Genomic DNA, 22,986 nt, shown 5'->3' with positions numbered 1-22,986 from the left:
CAGTGCTGGGGCTCACTTTTCTTCCTTACTAATAAGTGTCCTTTGTGGCAGTTTTTTCCAGAATAGGGCACTTTTGTCTGCATTAAAAACCTGTTCAGGCAGATTTTCTTTTCCTCAATGATTTTCTTCATGGCATCTGGTAACCCTGATGCCTGTTGGTTGGCAGAAACAGCTTCTCCTGTTACCTGAACATTTTTTAAGGCAACCCTCTTTCTAAACCGATCCAGCCACCCTTTGCTGGCATTAAATTCTCTGGCTTTAAGTCCTTCACTTTCAGCTGCACTGTTGGCTCATGCCTATAAGCCGAGCACTTTGGGAGGCCAAGAGAAGAGGATTGCTTGAGACCAGGAGTTCAAGACCAGCCTGGGCCACATAGCGAGACCCTCTCTCCATAAACAAAGAAACAAAAAATTTAGGTGCAGTGTGGCACATGCCTGAGTCCTTGCTCCTTAGGGGGCTAAGGCAAGAGGATGACTTGTGCCCAGGAGTTCGAGGCTGCAGTGAGCTGTTCAAAGCTGTCACCCACTTGGGTGACAGTGAGACTCTGGTTGATTGATGAATTAAGTCTCACTTTGTCTCCCAGCCTGGAGTGCAGTGGCGTGATCTCTGCTCACTGCAACCTCCGTCTCCTGGGTTCAAGCGATTCTCCTGCGTTAGCCTCCCGAGTAGCTGGGATTACAGGCGCCAGCCACCACGCCTGACTAATTTGTGTGTGTGTTTTTTTTTTTTAGCAGAGATGGGGTTTCACCATGTTGACCTGGCTGGTTTCCAACTCCTGAGCTTAGGTGATCCACCCGTCTTGGCCTCCCAAAGTGCTGGGATTACAGGCATGAGCCACTGCACCCGGCTAAATCTTACTCCTTCTATATGTATTGGCATTAAGAAGAGCTTCGCTTTTCCTCTGTTTTTGTTTGTTTTCTGTTTTATTTATATGTTATCGTGTGCTTGTGTGTTCTTTTTGTAGCTCCAGTAATTATATTCCGTTACCATTGTTAGTCATGTTGACCCTCAGATTGTCCTAAATTTGGCCAGTGGACTTCCTTCAAGCTGGTGTGTTTTGACATGTTCTTTTTAGTTTTGGGGCTCTTCCTTTCTGCCATAGCAAGACAGTTCCCTGTGCCAGACCTTGAGGGAGTGATTTCTCAAAGGAACACTGAAGCTCCTTTTAAAGGGAATCATTTTTGTAAAACCAGGATTTGGGCTTTGTGTGTGGAGAGGTCGTTGCTTCTAGACCTTTCAGTTGACAAGAGATAGGACATATACGTGTGTGTGTATATATATGTATATATGGACTTAACACACACAAACGACTCTACAGAGGAATAAATGTGTAGAGAATTTGTACCGTTGTCTCCAAATTCAGATTGAACACCAGGGGGCCCTTCCTTGCTTTCAGATAGTCCATGTTGTGCCTCCCTCCTCCGGTGTAAACCTTGCTCCCCAAATAACAACCATATTTTCGCTCATTTTGCTCTGGCATACATATCCATATTAATATTTTAAGCATTATTATGCCACCAATGTGGTACCTAAATTTCAGAACTTTTTGTTACTCTCTTTGCCCTTAGAATATGCCCCCATGTTTGTACAGCTAGAGTACCCTAAATTAACGTGATGTATTTAGACCTTTTTTTGGTTGGTTGGTTGTGTTTCACAGGTATTGTCATCTTTTTATTGGTACTGAACTCTAATTTTTGTTTGAAAGAAGGCATTTCTAGTTTGTTTTTATCCTGTTTATTAGTTTAATCATAGATAGTTGAAGATTATGATACAGAGTTGTCATGAAGTTCAGTATTATTTCACATTCTAGTTGTTCAATGTGTTAGAGCAAGGCTTTTATCAGATACCCCAAAGCCTGTAGTAAACATAAGACTGCTCACACTGAATGTGAGAAAGTCTGTGTCCTATTCTGGTTTGGGCATCTCAGAATTGTAGATAACCAGTGGTGCACTTGTGTGTGCTTCCCATCGTAGGTTGTGTTGATAGAGAAGAAATCACCCCCCACGAGTATACCCTGACTTGATTTGAAATATGAATGCAGCCTGTAGAGAAATCTCTAGGTATGTCTCAAGGATTCAGCTTCTAGATTTTGAAAAATGTTGAAATAAAAGTAGGAATACTAGGATATATGTGCAAAGAAGTCATATTAATATTTAATACTGCTAAATTAGCTTTATAGAGTCAGTTGATTTTATCAAGAGCCTTGAAAAAGTGCCCAATCTTTTTTTTTTTTTTTTGGAGATGGAGTCTTGCTCTGTCACCCAGGCTGGAGTGCAGAGATGCTATCTTGGCTCACTACAGCCTCCCCCTCTCAGGATCAAGTGATTCTCCTGCCTCAGCCTCCTGAGTAGCTGGGACTACAGGCGCATGCCACTGTGCCCGGCTAATTTTTGTATTTTTAGTAGAGACGGGGTTTCATCATGTTGGCCAGGCTGGTCTCGAACTCCTGACCTCAGGTGATCCACCCACCTCGGCCTCCCAAAATGCTGGGATTACAGATGTGGGCCCAGCTCCTGATTTTGTTTAAGGGTGGTGCTACTGGTTTAGGGTTACATTATTGTGGGACCAGTAGTCCTGTCCTTAGTGTGGGGTTCTGTGAGCTGGATAGTCAGAAAAAGAGCGTACATTTGGGTCATCTTGTTTTTAGCCAGAAATGGGTCCAGACAGCTCTCCATGTGAATCCAGGCTAAGGTGATTGGATGGCACTTTTAGCACCCTTACTCCAATCTTGAGTCATGATCTGAGCCACAGGGCGATCTAGGCATTAAAATAGAGCAGCTGGGTGCGGTGCTTCATGCCGGCGATCCCAGCGCCTTGGAAGACTGACCTGCAAGGATCGTCTGAGCCCAGGAGTTCAAGACAGCCTGCACAGTATGGCGAGACCCCATGTCTACAAATAATTTTTTTTTTTTTTTTAAATTAGCTGGGCATGGTGGCGCATGCCTGTGGTCCCAGCTACTCAGGAGGCTGAGGCAGGAGGATCGCCTTAGCCCAGGAAGTCAAAGCTGCAGTGAGCCGTGATTGTGCCACTGCACTCCAGCCTGGATGACAGTGGATGATCCTGTCTCAAAAAAATAATTAGTAATGATAAAATAGAGCAGATTATGTGTATTTTTTTTGAGTAGCGTTTCTTTTCCTACCTGTCCCTTGATCTGGAAAGTACTTTGAAAATATTTATATTTAGTGATTGAGATAATTGTGACAGTTAAAGAGTTCTCAACTGGGGTCAGTATTGCCCCTTGGACGCCAGGTGGCTGTTACAGCTGGGGAAAGGAGCGCTACTGGCATGCTGCCACATATCCTACGGGGACACACACACCCCTGCCTAAAATGTTCGTTTTGCTGAGGTTGAGACCCATGCTTTGAAACTTGATGATTTGATGGCACCTTTCGAGTGTGCTTATAGGACCTTGCCCTGGAGCGAGGCTTCGCTTCATGAAGTCTGGGGTAGTTTGCATCATTCATTGTTTACCTGTGTGCCCCAACTTTCACACCCAAGTTTTTTTTCTGAGGTGGAATTCACATAACATAAAATTAAACTATTTTAAAGTGAATGATTCGGTGCCATTTAGTACATTTACAATGTATTGCAACCACCGTTTCTACCTAATTCCACGACATTTTCATCACCTCAAAAGGAAACCCTGCAATTGTCTACTGCACACACATGTGCACGCACACACACACACACACACACGTGCAGCCCGTGGCAGCCACTGCATTCTGTCTCTTTGGATTTGTGTGTTCTGGATATTTCACATAAATGGGGTCGTATATGTGGCCTTTTGTATATGGCACCTGTCACTTAGCATATTTCTGAGGTTTGTCCGTGTTCTAACAGAGACAGGACCAGGACTTCTTTTTTTTTTTTTTTTTTTTTTTTTTAAGATGGAGTCTTGCTCTATCGCCCATCCTGGAGTCCAGTGACACGACCTTGGCTCACTGCAAGCTCCGCCTCCTGGGTTCACGCCATGCCATTCTCCTGCCTCAGCCTCCCGGGACTACAGGCGCCCGCCACCATACCCGGCTAATTTTTTGTATATGTAGTAGAAATGGGTTTCACTGCGTTAGCCAGGATGTTTTCAATCTGCTGACCTCGTGATCCACCTGCCTCAGCCTCCGGAAGTTCTGGGATTACAGGCGTGAGCCACCGCGCCCGGCAATTTTTGTATTTTTAATAGAGACGGGGTGGCCAGATTGGTCTCGAACTCCTGACCTCAGGTGATCCACCCGCCTTACCTTCCAAAAGTGCTGGGATTACAGGCGTGAGCCACCACGCCTGGCCTGTTCTATCTTTATAGCTGAATAATATTCCATTGTTTGGATAGACCACATTTTATTTATCCATTCATGCTCAGTGGGTATTTGGGCTGTCTCCGCCTTCTTCTGGCTACTGAGTACTGCTGCTAAGAACATAATGTGTACATGCATTGAGTCCCTGCTTTCAGTTCTTTTGGGAATATACCTAGAAGTAGAATTCCTGGGTTATGGGGTAATTCTGTGTTTAATTTTTTGAGGAACTGCCAAACTGTTTTCCTTCCACACTCACTTTTACTGCCAGAAAAGTATGTGCTTGCTTGTACATAAGCAGCATAATTGCAAAACGAAACTACTTTAAGCACATGAATTAGAATTCACAGTTCAACTGGGAGACATTTCAGTTTGTTGATTCATCTCCTGACTCCAGACTAGATGTGTGCATGTTAGTTTGCAGCCTCACAAGACACTGAATTAATAGGCAGGTGGTGACCTGTGAAGCCTCCGCAAGTGGTCTTTTCACATAGTTTAATTTGAGGGAGCGATTACAAAAGCATCTTTAAATGTTCTGAAACGAGGCCGGGCGCAGTGGCTTAGGCCTGTAATCCCAGTACTTCGGGAGGCCGAGGCGGGCGGATCACAAGGTCAGGAGATCGAGACCATACTGACCAACACGGTGAAGCCCCGTCTCTACTAAAAATACAAAAATTGGCTGGGTGTGGTGGCGTGTGCGTATAATCGCAGCTATTCAGGAGGCTGAGGCAGGAGAATCGCTCGAACCAGTGAGTCGGAGGTTGCAGTGAACTGAGACCATGCCACTGCACTTGAGCCTGGTGACAGAGCGAGACTGCTGTCTCAAAAATAATAAAATAAATGTTCTGAAATCAGAAGACATCTAGAATTGGACATATTTTCATTCCACCAGAAGTGTGTCAAGAGGAGTCAGAAACCTCTCTTGTGATCTCTGTCACCATTCAAGCCACCTTCCTGGGCACCAGGGCCAGGCACTGGATGGGACCGTGTCAGCAGGAGAGGGACAGAGGGAGGGATTGGAAGTGTCCCAACATAGACTTGCCAGGACTCAGGAAGTAGTTATTTAGTGGCTTCCTTGAGATTCAGATGAAATGTTTTCCACTGTCATGCCCAACAGGCAAAGTCTGGATTAAATTAATCTTCAGAATTTGTTGAATTGTATTAGTGTTTTCTGTGTGTGTGTGTGTTGTGTTGTGGTTGTTGTTGTTTTAAGATGGAATCTCGCTCTGTGGCCCAGACTGTAGTGCAGTAGCATGATCTCGACTCACTGCAATCTCCGCCTCCCAAGTTCAAGCAATTCTCCTGCCTCAACCTCCTGAGTAGCTGGGACTACAGGCACCCGCCACCACGCTCAGCAAATTTTTTTGTATTTTTAGTAGAGACAGGGTTTTACCATATCGGCCAGGCTGGTCTCGAACTCTTGACCTTGTGATCCACCCACCTCGGCCTCCCAAAGTGCTGGGATTACACAGTCGGGAGCCACCGTACCCAGCTTTTTTTTTTTTTTTTTGAGACGTGGTCTTGCTCTAACCCAGGCTGGAGTATAGTGGCGTGGTCTCTGCTCACTACGACCTCTGCCTCCCGAGTTCAAGTGATTCTTCTGCCTCTGCCTCCCAAGTAGCTGGGATTACAGGCGCCTGCCATCATGCCTAGCTTTTTTTGAATTTTTAGTAGAAATGGGTTTCGCCATGTTGGCCAGACTGGTCTCAAACTCTTGGCCTCAGGTGATGCACCCACCTCAGCCTCCCAACGTGCTGGGATTACAAGTGTGAGCCCCCATGCCCAGCCTGTTTTGTGTTTTTGTTTTGAGACAGTCTTGCTCTGTCAGCCAGGCTGGAGTGCAGTGGTGTGATCTCAGCTCACTGCAACCTCCACTTCCCAGGTTCAAGCGATTCTCCTGTCTCAGCCTCCTGAGGAACTGGGATTACAGGCTTGTGACACCACGCTTGGCTAGTTTTTTTTTGTTTTTTTTTTTTTTTTTTTTTTGTTTTTTGGTATTTTTAGTGGAGATGGGATTTCACCATGTTGGCCATGCTGGTCTCCAATTCCTGACCTCAGGTGATTTGCCTGCCTCAGCTTCCCAGAGTGCTGGGATTACAGGGGTTAGCCACTGGGCCTGGCCTGCATTAGTTTTTAAATCGTTACTGTAATTTTTCTAGTGATAGGATTCAGTTTAATTCAAGATACTTTCTCTGGGGCATTTCTAAGGATTCTTTTTTTTTTTTTTTTTTTTTTTTTTGAGACGGAGTCTCGCTCTGTCGCAGGGGCTGGAGTGCAGTGGCCAGTTCTCAGCTCACTGCAAGCCCCGCCTCCCGGGTTCCCGCCATTCTCCTGCCTCGGCCTCCCGAGTAGCTGGGACTACAGGCGCCCGCCACCTCGCCCGGCTAGTTTTTTGTATTTTTTAGTAGAACCGGGGTTTCACCGTGTTAGCCAGGATGGTCTCGATCTCCTGACCTCGTGATCCGCCCGTCTCGGCCTCCCAAAGTGCTGGGATTACAGGCGTGAGCCACCGCGCCCGGCCTCTAAGGATTCTTAAAGAAACAGATCTGATTTCTTATTTTGTTCCGACGCTGAAAAACAAAATATGACAGTAGTGCTAAATAAAGCAATTTTGGGGGAGAAATAGTAATAGGGAAGGGTCGAAATTACGTGTTGTTGCACAAATGTAACTACTAGCAAAATAGAATATTTTATTCACAACCTTAATGCAATACAAACACAACCTTTTCTGTTTGTTTCAGACAAGTGTACATGTATTGAAGACCAGACCAGAAGCCCTTCTGAATTAAGGTAATTTTGATACATTTGGTCCTCTTCAGTTTTAGAAAGACAATATATAAATTTTTTCAGAGTTTGTTTTTTTTAAATAGCTGGTAGTTTTGTTTGTTTGTTTTTAAAGAGGCAGGGTGTTGCCATGTTGCTCAGACTGGATTCTAACTCCAGGGGTCAAGGGGTTCTCTTAACCTCGGCCTCCTGAGTAGCTGAGGCTATAGACATCTGCCAGCATGCCTGGCCAGTACCCTGGTTTTTGTTACAGTTTTTTTCTATCTCTGTTAAGCCAAAGATGGTTTTCAAAACAATTTGATCCTCAAAAAAACCTTCCATTTAGTGTTGAGCAAGAAGGTTTAGGGTCCCAGTGATGAGGATTTATATTCCGAATGAGAGCGGTACTTCTCTAGCTGTTTTCATTAGAAAGCAGGAGAGGCCGGGCGCGGTGGCTCAAGCCTGTAATCCCAGCACTTTGAGAGGCCGAGACGGGCGGATCACGAGGTCAGGAGATCGAGACCATCCTGGCTAACACGGTGAAACCCCGTCTCTACTAAAAATACAAAAAACTAGCCGGGCGAGGTGGCGGGCGCCTGTAGTCCCAGCTACTCGGGAGGCCGAGGTAGGAGAATGGCGTAAACCCGGGAGGCGGAGCTTGCAGTGAGCTGAGATCCGGCCACTGCACTCCAGCCCGGGTGACAGAGCAAGACTCCATCTCAAAAAAAAAAAATAAATAAAAAAAAATAAATAAATAAATAAATAAATAAAAATTTAAAAAAATAAGAAAGCAGGAGAGCCCTTTTTTCAAATCAAATCTTAGTTGAAATACCAATATATGGCTGGGTGTGGTGGCTCACATTTGTAATCCCAGCCCTTTGGGACGCCAAGTCAGGTGGATCACGAGGTCAGGAGATCGAGACCATCGTGGCTAACACGGTGAAACCCTGTCTCTACTAAAAATACGAAAAATTAGCTGGGCGTGGTGGCAGGCTCCTGTAGTCCCAGCTTCTCGGGAGGCTGAGGCAGGAAAATGACGTGAACCTGGGAGGCGGAGCTTGCAGTGAGCCGAGATCGCGCCACTGCACTCTAGCCTGGGGGAGACAGAGCTAGACTCCGTCTCAAAAAAAAAAAAAAAGGAAGAAATACCAGTATACAATATAGAAAAAAGTAAGGGGGCCAGGCACAGTGGCTCACGCCTGTAATCCCAGCACTTAGGGAGGTCGAGGCAGGCGGATCACGAAGTCAAGAGATTGAGACCATCCTGGCCAACATGGGGAAACCCTGTCACTAACTAAAAATACAAAAGCTAGCCAGGCGTGGTGGCATGCACCTGTAGTCTCAGCTACTTGGGAGGCTGAGGCAGGAGAATCACTTGAACCCAGGAGGTGGAGGTTACAGTTAGCCAAGATTACGCCACTGCCCTCCAGCCTGGTGATGGAGGGAGACTCTATCTCAAAAAAGAAAAAAGAAAGAGAAAAAAGTAGGGCGAACATGATTCAGGAAAAAAACAAACAAAAAAACCTTTTTATTTGTATAAAGTGGGGATAATGAAGCCATGTTTGTAGTTAGTGAGTCTGGGTGAGGGTACACAGTTTCTTTGTATTTTTCTTGCAACTCTTTGAAGTTTGAAATAATTTTAAATTAAAAAGCAGTATTAAATTGAAAAACAATTAGGGGCTGGAACAATTGGATATTCTTTGTTTTCTTTTGAAACGGACTCTTGCTCTGTTGCCCAGGCTGGAGTGCAGTGGCGCAGTCTCGGCTGTCTGCAGCCTCCTCCTCCCAGGTTCAAGCGATTCTCCTATCTCAGCCTCCCAAGTAGCTGGGATTACAGGCGCTCACCACCACGCCTGGCTGATTTTTGTTTTGTTTTTTTTTTTTTTTTTGAGACGGAGTCACGCTCTGTCGCCCAGGCTGGAGTGCAGTGGCCGGATCTCAGCTCACTGCAAGCTCCGCCTCCCGGGTTTATGCCATTCTCCTGCCTCAGCCTCCCGAGTAGCTGGGACTACAGGTGCCCGCCACCTCGCCCGGCTAGTTTTTTTGTATTTTTTAGTAGAGACGGGGTTTCACCGTGTTAGCCAGGATGTTCTCGATCTCTTGACCTTGTGATCTGCCCGTCTCGGCCTCCCAAAGTGCTGGGATTACAGGCTTGAGCCACCGCACCCGGCCCTAATTTTTGTATTTTTAATAGAGTTGGGGTTTCACCATGTTGGTCAGGCTGGTCTCGAACTCCTGACCTCAGGTGATCCACTCGCCTTGGCCTCCCAAAGTTGTGGGATTACAGGTGTGAGGCCCCGCGCCTGGCTAGTCAATCGAATATTCTTATGCAAAAGGAGAACTTGACATCATGTACAGAAATTAACTCAGGCCAGGCGAGGTGGCTTATGCCTGTAATCCCAGGATTTTGGGAGGCTGAGGTGGGCAGATCACCAGGTCTGGAGATCAAGACCATCCTGGGCAACATGGTGAAACTCCATCTCTACTAAAATACAAAAAAAAAAAAAAAAAATTTAGCCAGGTGTGATGGCACGCCCTTGTAGCCCAGCTACTCAGGAGGCTGAGGCAGGGGAATTGCTTGAACCCAGGAGATGGAGGTTGCAGTGAGCTGAGATTGCGCCATTGCACTCGAGCAAGGCGACAAGAGCGAGACTCCAAAAATTAGAAAAATTGTTGAGATTTTGAATTAAGCAAACAACTTTTAGATACGAGATCAAAGATAAAATGCATAAAAGAAAATATTTATAAATTGAATTTGATCAAAATTTAAAACTTATGCTCCTTAGAAAACACAGAGAATGAAAGACAAACCATAGTCTGGCAGAAAATATTAGCAAATGTCTTTTAGGTGACATGTATCCGCAATAGGTAAAGAACTCTCAAAACTCAGTTTTGGCTGGGTACTATGGCTCACACCTGTAATCCCAGCACTTTGGGAGGAGAATTGCTTGAAGCCAGTCGTTCAGTAATCCTGGGCAATAAAGTGAGACCCCTGTCTCTTCAAAAAAAAAAAAAAAAGCTTAGTGTCCAGGCCAGTGGCTCACATCTGTAATCCCAGCACTTTGGGAGGCCCAGGCAGGCGGATCACCTGAGGTCAGGAGTTCGAGACCAACCTGGCCAACATGGCGAAACCTCATCTCTACTAAAAATACAAAAATGAGCCAGCTGTAGTGGCTTATGCCTGTAATCCCGGCCACTTGGGAGACTGAGGCATGAGAATCACTTGAACCCGGGAGGTGGAGGTTGCAGTGAGCCCAAATTGCACCACTGCACTCCAGCCTGGGCAGCTGAGTGAGACTGTCTCCAAAAAAAAAAATTTAGCCAGGTATGGTGGTGTGTGTCTGTAGTACCAGCTACTTGGGAGGCTGAGGTGGGAGGATCACTTGAGCCCGGGATGTTGAGGCTATAGTGAGTCACGATCACACCACCGTACTCCAGCCTGGACAACAGAGCGAGACCCTGTGTCAGAAAAAAAAAAACCAAGAACCAAAAAACAATATTAAGAAAACAGGTAACCCAATAAAAAAGAGGCAAGTGACTTGAACAGACACTTTACCAGAAAAATGTATAGACAGCAATTAAGTACCTGAAAAGTTTAGCCATCAGCGAGATGCAGATTAAAACCACAGCCAAAGCCCCCATTCGAATGGCTGTGATACCTAACGTTGTGGGGGTTTGAGGAGCTGGGACTCTCCACATTTCTGACAGGATGTTGGGAATGTGACCCAGCATACCATTTTGAAAAGAGTTTTTTTTTTTTTTTTTTTTTTTTTTTGAGTTTGTTTTTTGTTTTTTCGAAATAGGATCTCACTCTGTCTCTTAGGCTGGAGTACAGTGGTGTGATCATAGCTCACTGCATCCATGACCTCCTGGGCTCAAGTGATCCTCTGGCCTCAGCTTCCTAAGTAGTTGGGACTATAGGCATGCACTACCACGCCTGGCTAATTTTTTTTTGTTTGTTTGTTTTTATTGTTGGAGAGACAGGGTCTCACTATGTTGCTTAGGCTGGTCTTCAATTCCTGGGTTCAGGTGATCGTCCTGCCTTGCCCCTGAAAGTGCTCAGCTTATAGTCATGAGCCACTGCAGTGGCATTTTTTTCTTGAAATGTTCAGCACACACCTGTAGTACGATCCAGCCATTCCACTCCTAGGAGTCTGTCCAAGAGAAATGAAAGCAGATGTTCTCATAAAGACTTGTACATGCAGCAACATGCACAGATTTCAAAGTATCACATCTATCTAATTAACTCTTCTGTTACACTGGTTGCCACTGCTACCCATATTTTTGATTTCTGCAAAAGGGCCTATTTCACTGACTGAATAGAAAGTGTAGCAGGTGAGGCAGGAGGTAGTCTTCTGGCCATTACTTACATTTTTTCAGGGCAACACTTTTATACCTGCTTTCATAGCAAGTCATGTATTTAGTAAGTATTTACTGTGTCAGTCATGGTTCTAAGGGCCTTGCATGGATTCTAATGGAATTGTCATAGCATGAGCTGTGGGGACTATTACTGTCCCCACTTTCATACAAAAAAATGTAGGCAGAGAGAAGTTAGGGAACCTACTGGAGGCCACCTGGTGAGAAGAGATAGAGTCTGGGTTAGAACCTGGGGCTTCCAACTTTCCCACCACGAAACATCACTCTGCTTCCAGCCAGCAGGGCTGTCAGACATTATTGGTCCTGCTTAAGTGGGCTGGACATTCAAATGCCAATAAAAACATGGAAGTTTTTCTAGGAACAGAATTCTAACCCCCACCCCCCATTTGCTGTTGGGAAAGCAAATAGTATTCATTGTAGCTTGCAGTAGTAAATGTAAAAACAAATATTATTTTTATATACTGGAGTGCAAATGGCATGGCACACAGCAGTCTTTCCCCAAACCTGAGGATTTCCAGGCCCCTTATGAAAGGTGCTTGGAGGCCGGGCATGGTGGCTCACGCCTGTAATCCCAGCACTTTGGGAGGCTGAGGTGGGCTGATCATGAGGTCAGGAGGTTGAGACCATCCTGGCTAACACAATGAGACCCCTTTCTAATAAAAATACAAAAAATTAGCAGGGCATAGTGGCGGGCGCCTGTAGTCCCAGCTACTCAGGAGGCTGAGGCAGGAGAATGGCGTGAACCCAGGAGGCGGAGGTTGCGGTGAGCCGAGATCACGCCACTGCACTCCAGCCTGGGGGACAGAACGAGACTCCATCCCCCAAAAAAAAAAGGTGCTTGGAGTTTAGCCTCCTCTGTTGTGTGCGCTGCATGATTGTCAGTTTCCCACCACCTTTCCCTGTTAGGTCTGCCTGGTGGATGGATGCCATTCATTTCATGAGACTCCATCCGTTACATAGAAAGTCTGACTTTGAAACAATCACAGTGGTACTTCCTGTTTGGCCTCAAGATGTTTGAAGATGTGTATCTATTGAATGATCTCCAGTTGTCCTCGTATGTGCTAGATTTTGTGCTCTGCCCTAAAAGCAAAAAGAGGCCATAGGCTAACAGGGTTAGAAAAGGGAGAGCAAAATGGGAGACCAAATGTTTTTTGTGATGCATGAGAAATAATAAGTCTTAGGGAGTGTCAGTAGCCACCTCCTGGGATTTCAGAGTTCCAGGGGTTGGAGGTAAGCTCTTAGCAGCTGTGCCTCACTGGCTCATCCCTGGCTGTTAGACCCCCTCCCCGGAAAATCGCCTTCTGAGGACTTTGTGACCGCACACCATAGTTCCTGCTCTTCCCCCAGTCGCCAGTGTCTGGTGGGTGAGTGAGCTCACTTGTGACTGGGACATGGAGATGATCCTAGGGAGTCTCTTAACTTAGTCCAGAAATCCTCCGTCCATTGCTTGCTTTGTCTCTTTTTTCCCTTGAAGTTTATTTGTTAAAGACAGACGAACCAACCTGCCTGGTTGTCTGTCCTGGAGTGTTTCCCAGGCCGTTGTTTAGCACTGTTGCCTCCGTGTGGGGTCATTGAACATGCTCCCCTGTCTTCTAGTTCTGGAGTTTTGGTCACGTTCAGTTTTTTGGTAAGATTACTTTATAGGCACAGGCAAAATCCTGAATGTATGATTTAAAAAATTGTTACCATTGCAAAAAATAGCACCTCAAAGAAGAACAGTTGTGTTATTTTTACCCATCTGCCTTCCGCTCAATTCTTGGCCCTTATTAGCAAGGTCATGTCTAACAACCATGCAAAGCAGCATCCTCCCTGCCCTCTCTGGCACACTTCACCCGTTTGGTGCCTGTGTATGCTCCACGTGGCTTACCTGTTAGTCATCTGTCTCCCTGAAACCAGAATCCAGGCTGGTTCATGCTGCTCAGCGCTGTGCTGAGGCTCTCCAGTGCCTGTCGTGGTGAAGGGAGGGTCTGCACATGCGTTGCTCTGCAGCTGTGGTCGTGGTCGTGGCGTGGCCTTTCATCGGTTGCGGTGGTGCTCTGCTCGCCTTACTCTTCACAGTACTGTTCGGAGTGGTGCATAAAGGGAGCAGGGCCTGAGGACTTCCTGTTGCCCTTCGAATTGCCACGGTCTTAATTTTGGAGATTGAACTGGACTTGGGAATGAAAGAAAAATGGAAAAGTGAGTGAAATTGGTTTAAATTCCTCATGCAGACTCCTCTCTCAAAATACTGCTTCATCTTGGAGGTGAGCTGTGATGCTTGTGTGGCTGGTCAAATTAGCAAATTTCCTGACCCTGTGTAAGACACTGGGGCCTCACTGGGGCCGGTTTGGACTTCAGAAGTTTAATCACTGTAAGGCTGACAGAGCACTTTCAGATTGGTTGTCTGATTTAATCTTCATTTTAGCCCTGTCATGTAGATAACACCATTCCTATTTTGAATTAAGCAGATCAGAGTAAAAAACAATTTAAAGCATTATTCTTTGTATGTTGCAGAACCAGAAATCGAAATTATTTTTCAATATCTGTACCCTATTTTGTCATTGGCAAACTTGCAGCCTGAATGTCGTTATTGCTGACTGTGTAATTTGGGGTCCTGAGGGCACCGCTGAAGTGCCCCTCCTGGACTCTCAGGGGACTGGATGAGAGGCCTGGGCTGCTGCATTGCCTTGAAAGTAGAGGCACTACACGGAGCACATTGCAATGCAAATATGAAATATTCTGACTTTAAAAATCATGCTAACTAACACTTGACTCACAAAGATGTTGTTCTAAAGTTGGGGCAGATCCCTTCACCTACTTGCTTTTAAGTTATTTAAATCTCTCTGAAAAGGATTTCCAAAACTGAAGTTCTAAATAAAAGCCAATGGCAGATATGGGTCATTGGGAAGGATAGACATGAGACCTCAGCAGACCCTGTCTTAGTGGATTAGACGGGCAAATTCTTGGAGTCAGCACAGCCAGAGCTTAGCCGTGACACTGGCACTGGAGGAGAGGAGCCCAAGCCAGGTAAACCTGATGGTGGGTGTTCTAGAAGGTTTGGGGGGACTAAGGATAGTGAAGAGAAAAGCAAAAGCAATTAAATGTAAGTACGACTTTTAAAATTTACATTTATTTTTTAATTTTCAAAGGAAGCTGCGTCAACATTAGAAAGTTTAGTAGAAAAACGTGACTAATAATTATAATAAAAATGCTGTTAGTCTTTTTAACTTATCTTTCTTTAAAGTAAGTATATTTTTCTTTTCTTGTTTTTTTTTTAGGCAAGGTCTCACTCCATTTGCCCAGACTGGAGCATAGTGGCGCAGTCATAGCTCGCTTGTAGCCTCAGTTTCCTGGACTCGAGTGGGTTCTCCCACTTCAGCCTCCCAAGTAGCTGGGACTATAGGCGTGTGCCACTACGCCAGCTAATTTTTTGCATTTTTAGTAGAGGCCAGGTTTTCGCCATGTTGTTGCCTACCCTGGTCTTGAACTCCTGGGCTCAAGCTATCGGCCAGCCTCAGCCTCCCAAAGTGCTGGGACTATAGGCATGAGCCACCGCACCCAGACCTATTTTAATTCTAATAAAGCAGCTAAAATTACTACCTGCGACTGGGTGCAGTGGCTCACGCCTGTAATCCCAGCACTTTGGGAGGCCGAGGCAGGCAGATCACTTGAGGTCAGGAATTCAAGACCAGCCTGGCCAACATGGCGAAACCCTGTCTCTACTAAAAATACAAAAATTAGGCAGGTGTGGTGGTGCATGCCTGTAATCCCAGCTACTTGGGAAACTGAGGTAGGAGGATCGCTTGAACCCAGGAGGCGGAGGTTGCAGTGAGCTGAGATTGCTGCCATTTCACTCCAGCCTGGGCCGCAGAGCTAGACTCAGTCTCAAATAAAATAACTATATGCAAATCTATATTGTTTTTCACTTAGTATATATAGTAAGCGTTTTTCCAAATTAATTACTCTCTCCATTATTGTTCTTAGTGATATGTTACAGTTCTTCCAGTAACTATATAGAGACAGGATCTTGCTGTGTTGCCCAGATTGGAGTGCAGTGGTGCTATCATAGCTCATTGCAGCCTTGAACTCCTGGGATCAAGAGATCTTCCCACCTCAGCCTCCCAACTAGGTAGGACTACAGGCACATTCCACCATACCCAGCTAATTGCATCAAGTAACTTTTTGTTTGAGATGAAGTCTCATTCTGTCACCCAGGCTGGAGTGCAGTAGCATGATCTCCACTCACTGCAGCCTCTGCCTCCCAGGTTCAAGTCATTCTCCCACCTCAGCCTCCCGAGTAGCTGGGATTACAGGCACACATCACCACACCTGGCTAATTTTTGTATTTTTAGTAGAAACGGGGTTTTGCCATGTTGGCCAGGCTGGTCTCGAACTCCTAACCTCAGGTGATCCACCTGCCTCAGCCTCTCAAAGTGCTGGGATTACAGGCGTGAGCCGTTGCACCTGGCTGCATCAAGTAACTTTAAAAAGTTAACTTTAGGCTGGGTGTGGTAGCTCAAGCATTAGATTAGAGTCTAGCACTTTGGGAGGCCTAGGCAGGAGGATGCCTTGAAGCCAAGAGTTTGAGACCAGCCCAGGCAAGATAGCAAGGCCTCATCTCTACCAAAAATTTCAAAAATAGCTGGGTGTGATAGGTGGTGTCTGCTTGTAGTCCTGGCTACTCTGGAGGCTAAGGTAGAAGGATGGCTTGAACTTCAGTGAGCTATGATCATGCCACTCACTCCAGCCTGGGCAACAGTGTGAGACCCTCACAGGCATTTTTTTTTTTTTTTTTGAGACGGAGTCTCGCTCTGTCGCCCAGGCTGGAGTCTGGAGTGCAGTGGCCGGATCTCAGCTCACTGCAAGCTCCGCCTCCCGGGTTCCCGCCATTCTCCTGCCTCAGCCTCCCGAGTAGCTGGGACTATAGGCGCCCGCCACCGCGCCCGGCTAGTTTTTTGTATTTTTTTAGTAGAGACGGGGTTTCACCGTATTAGCCAGGATGGTCTCGATCTCCTGACCTCGTGATCCGCCCGTCTCGGCCTCCCAAAGTGCTGGGATTACAGGCTTGAGCCACCGCGCCCGGCCAGGCATTTTTTTAAAGATGTAACTTTAACTTATTTTATTTAAACTGAAGAGTATAAAGAAAATTTTTTTTTAATCTTTCTTGATTCTAGGACCCCAGATTAGCCTCTGTTAACTTTGTGTGTTGGTGTGTAGGGGGGTTAGTAAGCAAACTATATTTGAAGAATAATGAGAAGAATAAAAGCTGCTCACCTGTTTCTCTGTCTCCAAAAACAACACCATTAACATCTGATGTGTCTAGAAAAAAGATGGCGGGCCGGGTGTGGTAGCTCACGCCTGTAATCCCAGCACTTTGGGAGGCCAAGGCGGGTGCATCACCTGAGGTCAGGAGTTCGAGACCAGCCTGGCCAATATGATGAAACCCCGTCTCTACTAAAAATACAAAAAAATTAGCCAGGCGTGGTGGCACGTGCCTGTAATCCCAGCTACTCGGGAGGTTGAGGCAGGAGATGAATCGCTTGAACTCAGGAGGCAGAGGTTACAGTGAGCCAGCACTGTGCCACTGTACTCTAGCCTGAGCAACAAGAGTGAAATTCCATCTCAAAAAAAAAAAGATGGCTTGCTCTGGCATTGGTGTTTGTCCTTTTTGTACACACAAAAGCATCATGCTTTGTACTCTTGTTCCATTTTTGTTTCGTTCACTGTCTTCATGGTAAAGATGAACTAAGAGCCACTGGGAAGGCTGTTCTTTTATGGGAATCAGAAGGTTGTTTGCTTCCCTTAAGTTCTCTCTTCCTGGCACCTGGTGCTCTTGCAGCCCATGGGGAATGTGGTGGCCACGCTTTCTCATCTCTCCTGCCTTATCCCATCAGCCATTCACTGTGCCTGGACTGCTGCACAGGGTGTTCGTGGGGCGTGTCCACATTACAAAAAGATGGTACTGATCATTGGGTTTATCTCCAAAAGTTTTTTTTTTAAATTTGATTTTAGAAAATACATTTTTAGGCTGGGCATGGTGACTCATACCTGTAATCCCAGCATTTGGGAGGCCGAGGCGGGCGGATCGCCTGAGGTCAGGAGTTCCTTACCAGCCTGGCCAACGTGGTGAAACCCCGGCTCTACTAAAAATACAAAAATTAGGCGAGCGTGGTAGCATGCGCCCGTAATTCCAGCTACTAGGGAGGCTGAGGCAAAAGAATCACTTGAACCTGGGAGGCAGAGGTTGCAGTGGGCCGAGATTACGTCACTGCACTCCAGCCTGGGTGATAAGAGCGAAACTCCGTCTCAAAAAAGAAAAGAAAATATATATCTTTATCCTGGAGACTAGAGAATGTAATTTAAAAGAAAAAGTGAAATGCCTGACAATACATTTCTCTTATCACTTCTGTATGTGGATTGAAGAGAGTCTTACGAGGAAATTTATTTTTATTGCTAACAAAAATAGGAGAGTGTGTGTGTGAGTGTGTGTGTGTCTGTGTATACAGCGTTTTGCCATATTGCCCAGGCTGGTCGCAAACTGCTGGGTTCAAGCAGTCCTCCCGACTTGACCTCCTAAAGTGTTGGGATTACAGGTCACCATGCCCAGCCAGGAATATGCTTTTTTAAAAAATTTGACAAACATAGGTTTTGAGTCTCTTAATTGAAACTCAAATGTCGGCACAGGAGAGAGCTATAATAATTTCTGCTATTAACTATGAAAAAGAAGTCCATCTGGTTGTGTTCTCTTTTCATGGGACTAAAGATGAAAGTTAGCAAGTTTTGGTGTTACTACTTCTGAAATTTTGTGAGTTCACAAAGTTATGTTGAGCTCATTTTGAAGATACTTAGATTTTTGGTAAATTTGTTTCTCTAGTCTCGACATATAGCTGGGTGATTGTTGTGTACATGTTCTTGTATAATACGTAAAAAGAACACCTAATTAAAAGCAGTATATAAGATTTCAGGAGTTATCCCACCTAATGATGGAATTTCAGCCTTTAAACCCCCACCCACCACCCTCCAGCCACAAGGAACATCTCTTTTTTTTTTTTTTGCGACAGAGTTTCATTGTTGTTGCCCAGGCTGGAGTGCAATGGTGAGATCTTGGCTCACTGCAACCTCCACCTCCCAGGTTCAAGCGATTCTCCTGCCTCAGCATCTCGAGTAGCTGGGATTACAGGCATGCACCACTACGCCCGGCTAATTTTTGTATTTTTAGTAAAGATGGGATTTTGCCATGTTAACCATGCTGGTCTCAAACTCCTGACCTCGGATGATCCACCCTCTGCAGCCTCCCAAAGTGCTGGGATTACAGGCGTGAGCTACCGTCCCCAGCTGGAACATCATTTTTGAGGCATCTCAGAACATGCTTTTCTCTTTCCCCAGATCCCAGGAGTTTGTTGTTTTTAGTCCCATATATAAAAATTAGCTTTACTTTATAGTGTTTAAATTAGGATCAGAAACTCTAAAGCAGTTTAATTCAGGGTACTTCATAACATTAACTTGTTTTCTTCATGTTGATTTTGGAAGGATTAAAGTAGCTTTACAGACTAAGAACAATTCTCTATTATGCATGGGGGGTGCTGGTAAAACAAAACTACCCCCAACTCTGTAAAATTGTGTACATAATATAACATAATCATGTGTGAAATACAAGTGAGTAGTGTCAGGGCATGCAGAAAGAATGCAAGGCAGAAGGCATCCGAACAGAATCCATTTGAGACACTACTCATATTGTCCTGGCACTCTTACTGTTCCACACATTAACATTCATAAGTTGTAGTCCTTAGAATTTATATGTGAAAACCAGGGAGAGAATTAACCAGTCTTATCCTTTAAGAATAAACTGCCCTTGAGGTGTGACCTTGTCCATACCTAATTCCAGTGATGCTCCATGTGTGTAGGGAGGACTAAGGTATTTTCCCTTAGTGAAGTTTTCCTCGTGATTAAAACATCCGTTTAAAATAATGCCTTTAGAAACACCTATTTCTGACACTGTGTTGCCGTGCACCCTGCCTCTCCAGAGAGCGGTGGCAACAGGATGCCTGGTCTGCACGCTCATGTCATGGCGCATGCCTTGCAGGCCTTTCTTGTTCGTGGATTGTAGACATCAAGTATCTATTCTGTAGGTCATTCGAATTCCTCTATGCACACTAGGAAAGTTTAGACTGGAAACTGTGACAGCTGAGCTGCTTAGGTCATCGGATAATTTCCCACAGGTGGGTTTTGATCTCAAGAAAATAACTGCTGTCAATTAGATTTTGATGTATATTATATTAACCTTTTGACTTTTACACGAAAGTTATAATGGTAAAATTGATCCTCTGTGTAATTTATATAGGAAATTGAAGTGCTTGCATAAGCCGTACTTGCATATGAGAGCTAATTGTAAGGGATTAAAGACATTAGCAACTGTATCCTCAGCTTTGTTATACTTCAGTCATATTTAACGATTAACAGCCAAGATCTTGGTCAGAAACACAGCCTCCATTTATGACATTCTCTTGGGAAAATAAGTCTGTTGTTTAACAAGGTGAGTTAGTTTTTACTCTGATTTCAGGAATATTGTCTAACATGAGTAGGGTGAACAGGCAGGGCGGCTTGCACTGAGCCTGATTTAGCCTGTACCTGTAAGGATTAAGGTGTTGTTTCTGAGCCTGCTGGGACCCCGCGGCTCACCTGGGTGGGAGAGTGGGTTGTCCCTGAGCCAAAAAACTGCTGGACACCACCCTGTGTGCTCTTAGGATTGCCATGCGAGCATCCTGACAGCTTTTGACCAGTAGCGGTTCATGATTACTGAGATGGGCCGGGCGCGGTGGCTCAAGCCTGTAATCCCAGCACTTTGGGAGGCCGAGACGGGCGGATCACGAGGTCAGGAGATCGAGACCATCCTGACTAACACGGTGAAACCCCGTCTCTACCAAAAATACAAAAAACTAGCCGGGCGCGGTGGCGGGCGCCTGTAGTCCCAGCTACTCCGGAGGCTGAGGCAGGAGAATGGCGGGAACCTGGGAGGCGGAGCTTACAGTGAGCTGAACACAGCACTCCAGCCTGGGTGACAGAGCGAGACTCCGTCTCAAAAAAAAAAAAAAAAAGATTACTGAGATGAGGTGGCTTTGAGATTCTTGGTTGCCAGGTTGCCACTGACCCCCATTCCCTGCAGTAACTTCCTCTAGGTCTGCATGTGATAGCTATCCTAAATGTCAGGTTTTATTTTTTTTATTTTGAGATGGAGTCTCACTCTGTCACCCAGACCGGAATGCAGTGGTGTGATCTTGGCTCACTGCAACCTCTGCCTCCCATGTTCAAACGAGTCTTCTACCTCAGCCTCCCAAGTAGCTGGGATTACAGGCGTGCACCACCATGCCCAGCTAATTTTCGTATTTTTAGTGGAGACGGGGTTTCACCATGTTGGCCAGGCTGGTTTTGAACTCCTGACCTCAAGTGGTCCACCTGCCTTGGCCTCCCAAAATGTTGGGATTACAGGTGTAAGCCACCACACCTGGTCTAAATGTCAAATGCTTAACAGATTTTTCTTTTTATGTTGACTAGTATTTTAGACATTGTAATATTATGCAAAGCCAGTAAATAATCATAATTATATTTTATTTACCTGGCCCTACTTAGGCATTTTATAAGTTCTGATGAATGCTGAAGTTCTCTGATTTGTAATGAGACCATAGTTCTCAAATTTTCCTTTTTTTTTTTTTGAGATGGAGTCATGCTCTGTCGCCCAGGCTGGAGTGCAGTGGCGCAATCTTGGCTTACTGCAAGCTCTGCCTCCTGGGTTCACACCATTCTCCTGCCTCAGCCTCCAGAGTAGCATGGGACTAGCGGCGCCCGCCACCGTGCCTGGCTAATTTATTTTGTATTTTTAGTAGAGAAGGGGTTTCACCGTGCTAGCCAGGATGGTCTCGAACTCCTGACCTCATGATCTGCCCGCCTCGGCCTCTCAAAGTGCTGGAATTATAGGCTTGAGCCACCGTGCCCACCTTAAACTTTCAATTTACTTTTCTAACCTGCTTCCTTAAATTATTCAACAGTTGTTTATTGTTTGTGCTTGTCTTTCTGTTTCAGATCTCACATTCTTGGAGGTGGCATCGAAGAGCACTAAGATCAGAAGATGAGTGAGCTTGACCAGTTACGGCAGGAGGCCGAGCAACTTAAAAACCAGATTCGAGTATGTAGTTGTGTGTGCTTGGTTTTATTAATCATTTGAGTTTTAGGTTAGCTGTTGGAATTTGTTTTAGGAAAAATGATTTACAGGATGACTTGTTCTGTGTTTTATATTGAAATTGAATCTTAGTTGGCCCAGGGTGTACTAATTATAGATCTAGATACTTGGCCTAGTACATTGTTTTCGGGATTTTGCTTTCTGTATACAATTTGTTATTTGAATATACACCAGATGTCTCTATAGAATTTATAAGTGTCTTTTGCATTTTTTATCATAACCTTGAAAATTTGTTTGTTATACTCTGGGCCACTGATCAAACTGTGGTATCTGCCTCCTTCTCCTGAATATTGAGACTATTGACAGCAGAAATCTTGCTTAAAAATAAGAGTATTAACAACAATAAAAAAAAAAGTATTTCAGGTATATCTGATGTATTTTTTTTCCTAATTTTGAAAGGAGATCTTCCCTAGCAGTGATGATTGGAATCTACAGCTTCTGATAGACTCCTAGGTGGAGCAGATATATCTAAATCCAAGATAGCGGCTGGGTACAGGGGCTCACGCCTCGAATCCCAGCAGTTTGGGAGGCTTAGGCGGGCAGATCACTTGAGGTCGGGAGTTTGAGACCAGCTGGGGCAACATAGTGAAACCCCATCTCTACAAGAAATGTAAACATTAGCCAGGTGTGGCAGTGTGGCCTGTGGTCCCAGCTCCTCGGGAGGACATTAGCTGGGTGTGGCGGTGTGGCCTGTGGTCCCAGCTACTTGGGAGGCCGAGGTCAGAGAACCACTTGAACCCGGGAGGCGGAGGTGCCAGTGAGTCAATGGCGCCACTGCCCTCCAGCCTGGGCGACAGAGCAAGACCCTGAAAAATAACAAAAATTGAAGATAAAAACAACCGTGTGTAAATAAACTGCACTGTGAAAAGAATACCTTTCACAGAATTCTGAAACATTAAATTTCAGTCTGTGACTGATACAGGATGTTAAATTGCAGAGTTCATAAACTTTTTTTTGAGAGAGTTTCGCTCTGTTGTGCCCAGGCTGGAGTGCAGTGGCGCTATCTCTTCTCACTGCAACCTCTGCCTCCTGGGTTCAAACAATTCTCTTGCCTCATAACTTTCTGAAAAGTGAGGAACAGTAGGTCTAAATGGAATTCCTTCTGCTCCTCCTACTTTTGTGAAGCAGTACTTATAGTAAATATTTTATAGAGAAACAATTAATGCAAGTATATTTCCTTTCTGAAACCACTGATGTGAAGAGTAAGAGAAAAAGAGGCAGACTTCTCAGGAAAAACCAGGTCTTCAGTATGTTTTTAGGTTTTGTCCATTTGATGTAAGAGCTTTCTCTTATTCTTTTTATTTATTTATTTTTTGAGACAGAGTTTTGCTCTGTCGCTCAGG

At 45.2% G+C, this 22,986-nt stretch overlaps 1 protein-coding gene across 3 annotated transcripts in view; it reads left to right on the top strand.

Annotated features, from left to right (window-relative positions):
- The window catches only part of GNB1 (G protein subunit beta 1), a 112,315-nt gene that overhangs the window by 47,743 nt on the left and 41,586 nt on the right, over positions 1-22,986 (top strand). For 2 of the 3 annotated variants that reach the window (XM_030913800.1, XM_030913798.1), the window contains exons 2-3: positions 7,032-7,080; positions 21,487-21,589. In XM_030913800.1, coding sequence (XP_030769660.1) covers positions 21,533-21,589 — 57 coding nt within the window. In that variant the 5' untranslated portion in view covers positions 7,032-7,080; positions 21,487-21,532. The remainder of the gene's footprint in view (positions 1-7,031; positions 7,081-21,486; positions 21,590-22,986) is intronic. The other variant, XM_030913799.1, reaches the window with a different exon arrangement.

The sequence above is a fragment of the Rhinopithecus roxellana genome, chromosome 12 (assembly GCF_007565055.1).
Source record: "Rhinopithecus roxellana isolate Shanxi Qingling chromosome 12, ASM756505v1, whole genome shotgun sequence".
NCBI classification, from domain to species: Eukaryota; Metazoa; Chordata; class Mammalia; order Primates; family Cercopithecidae; genus Rhinopithecus; species Rhinopithecus roxellana.
Note: the sequence above shows the minus strand (reverse complement) of the source record. Positions and strands in the feature narration are given on the sequence as shown.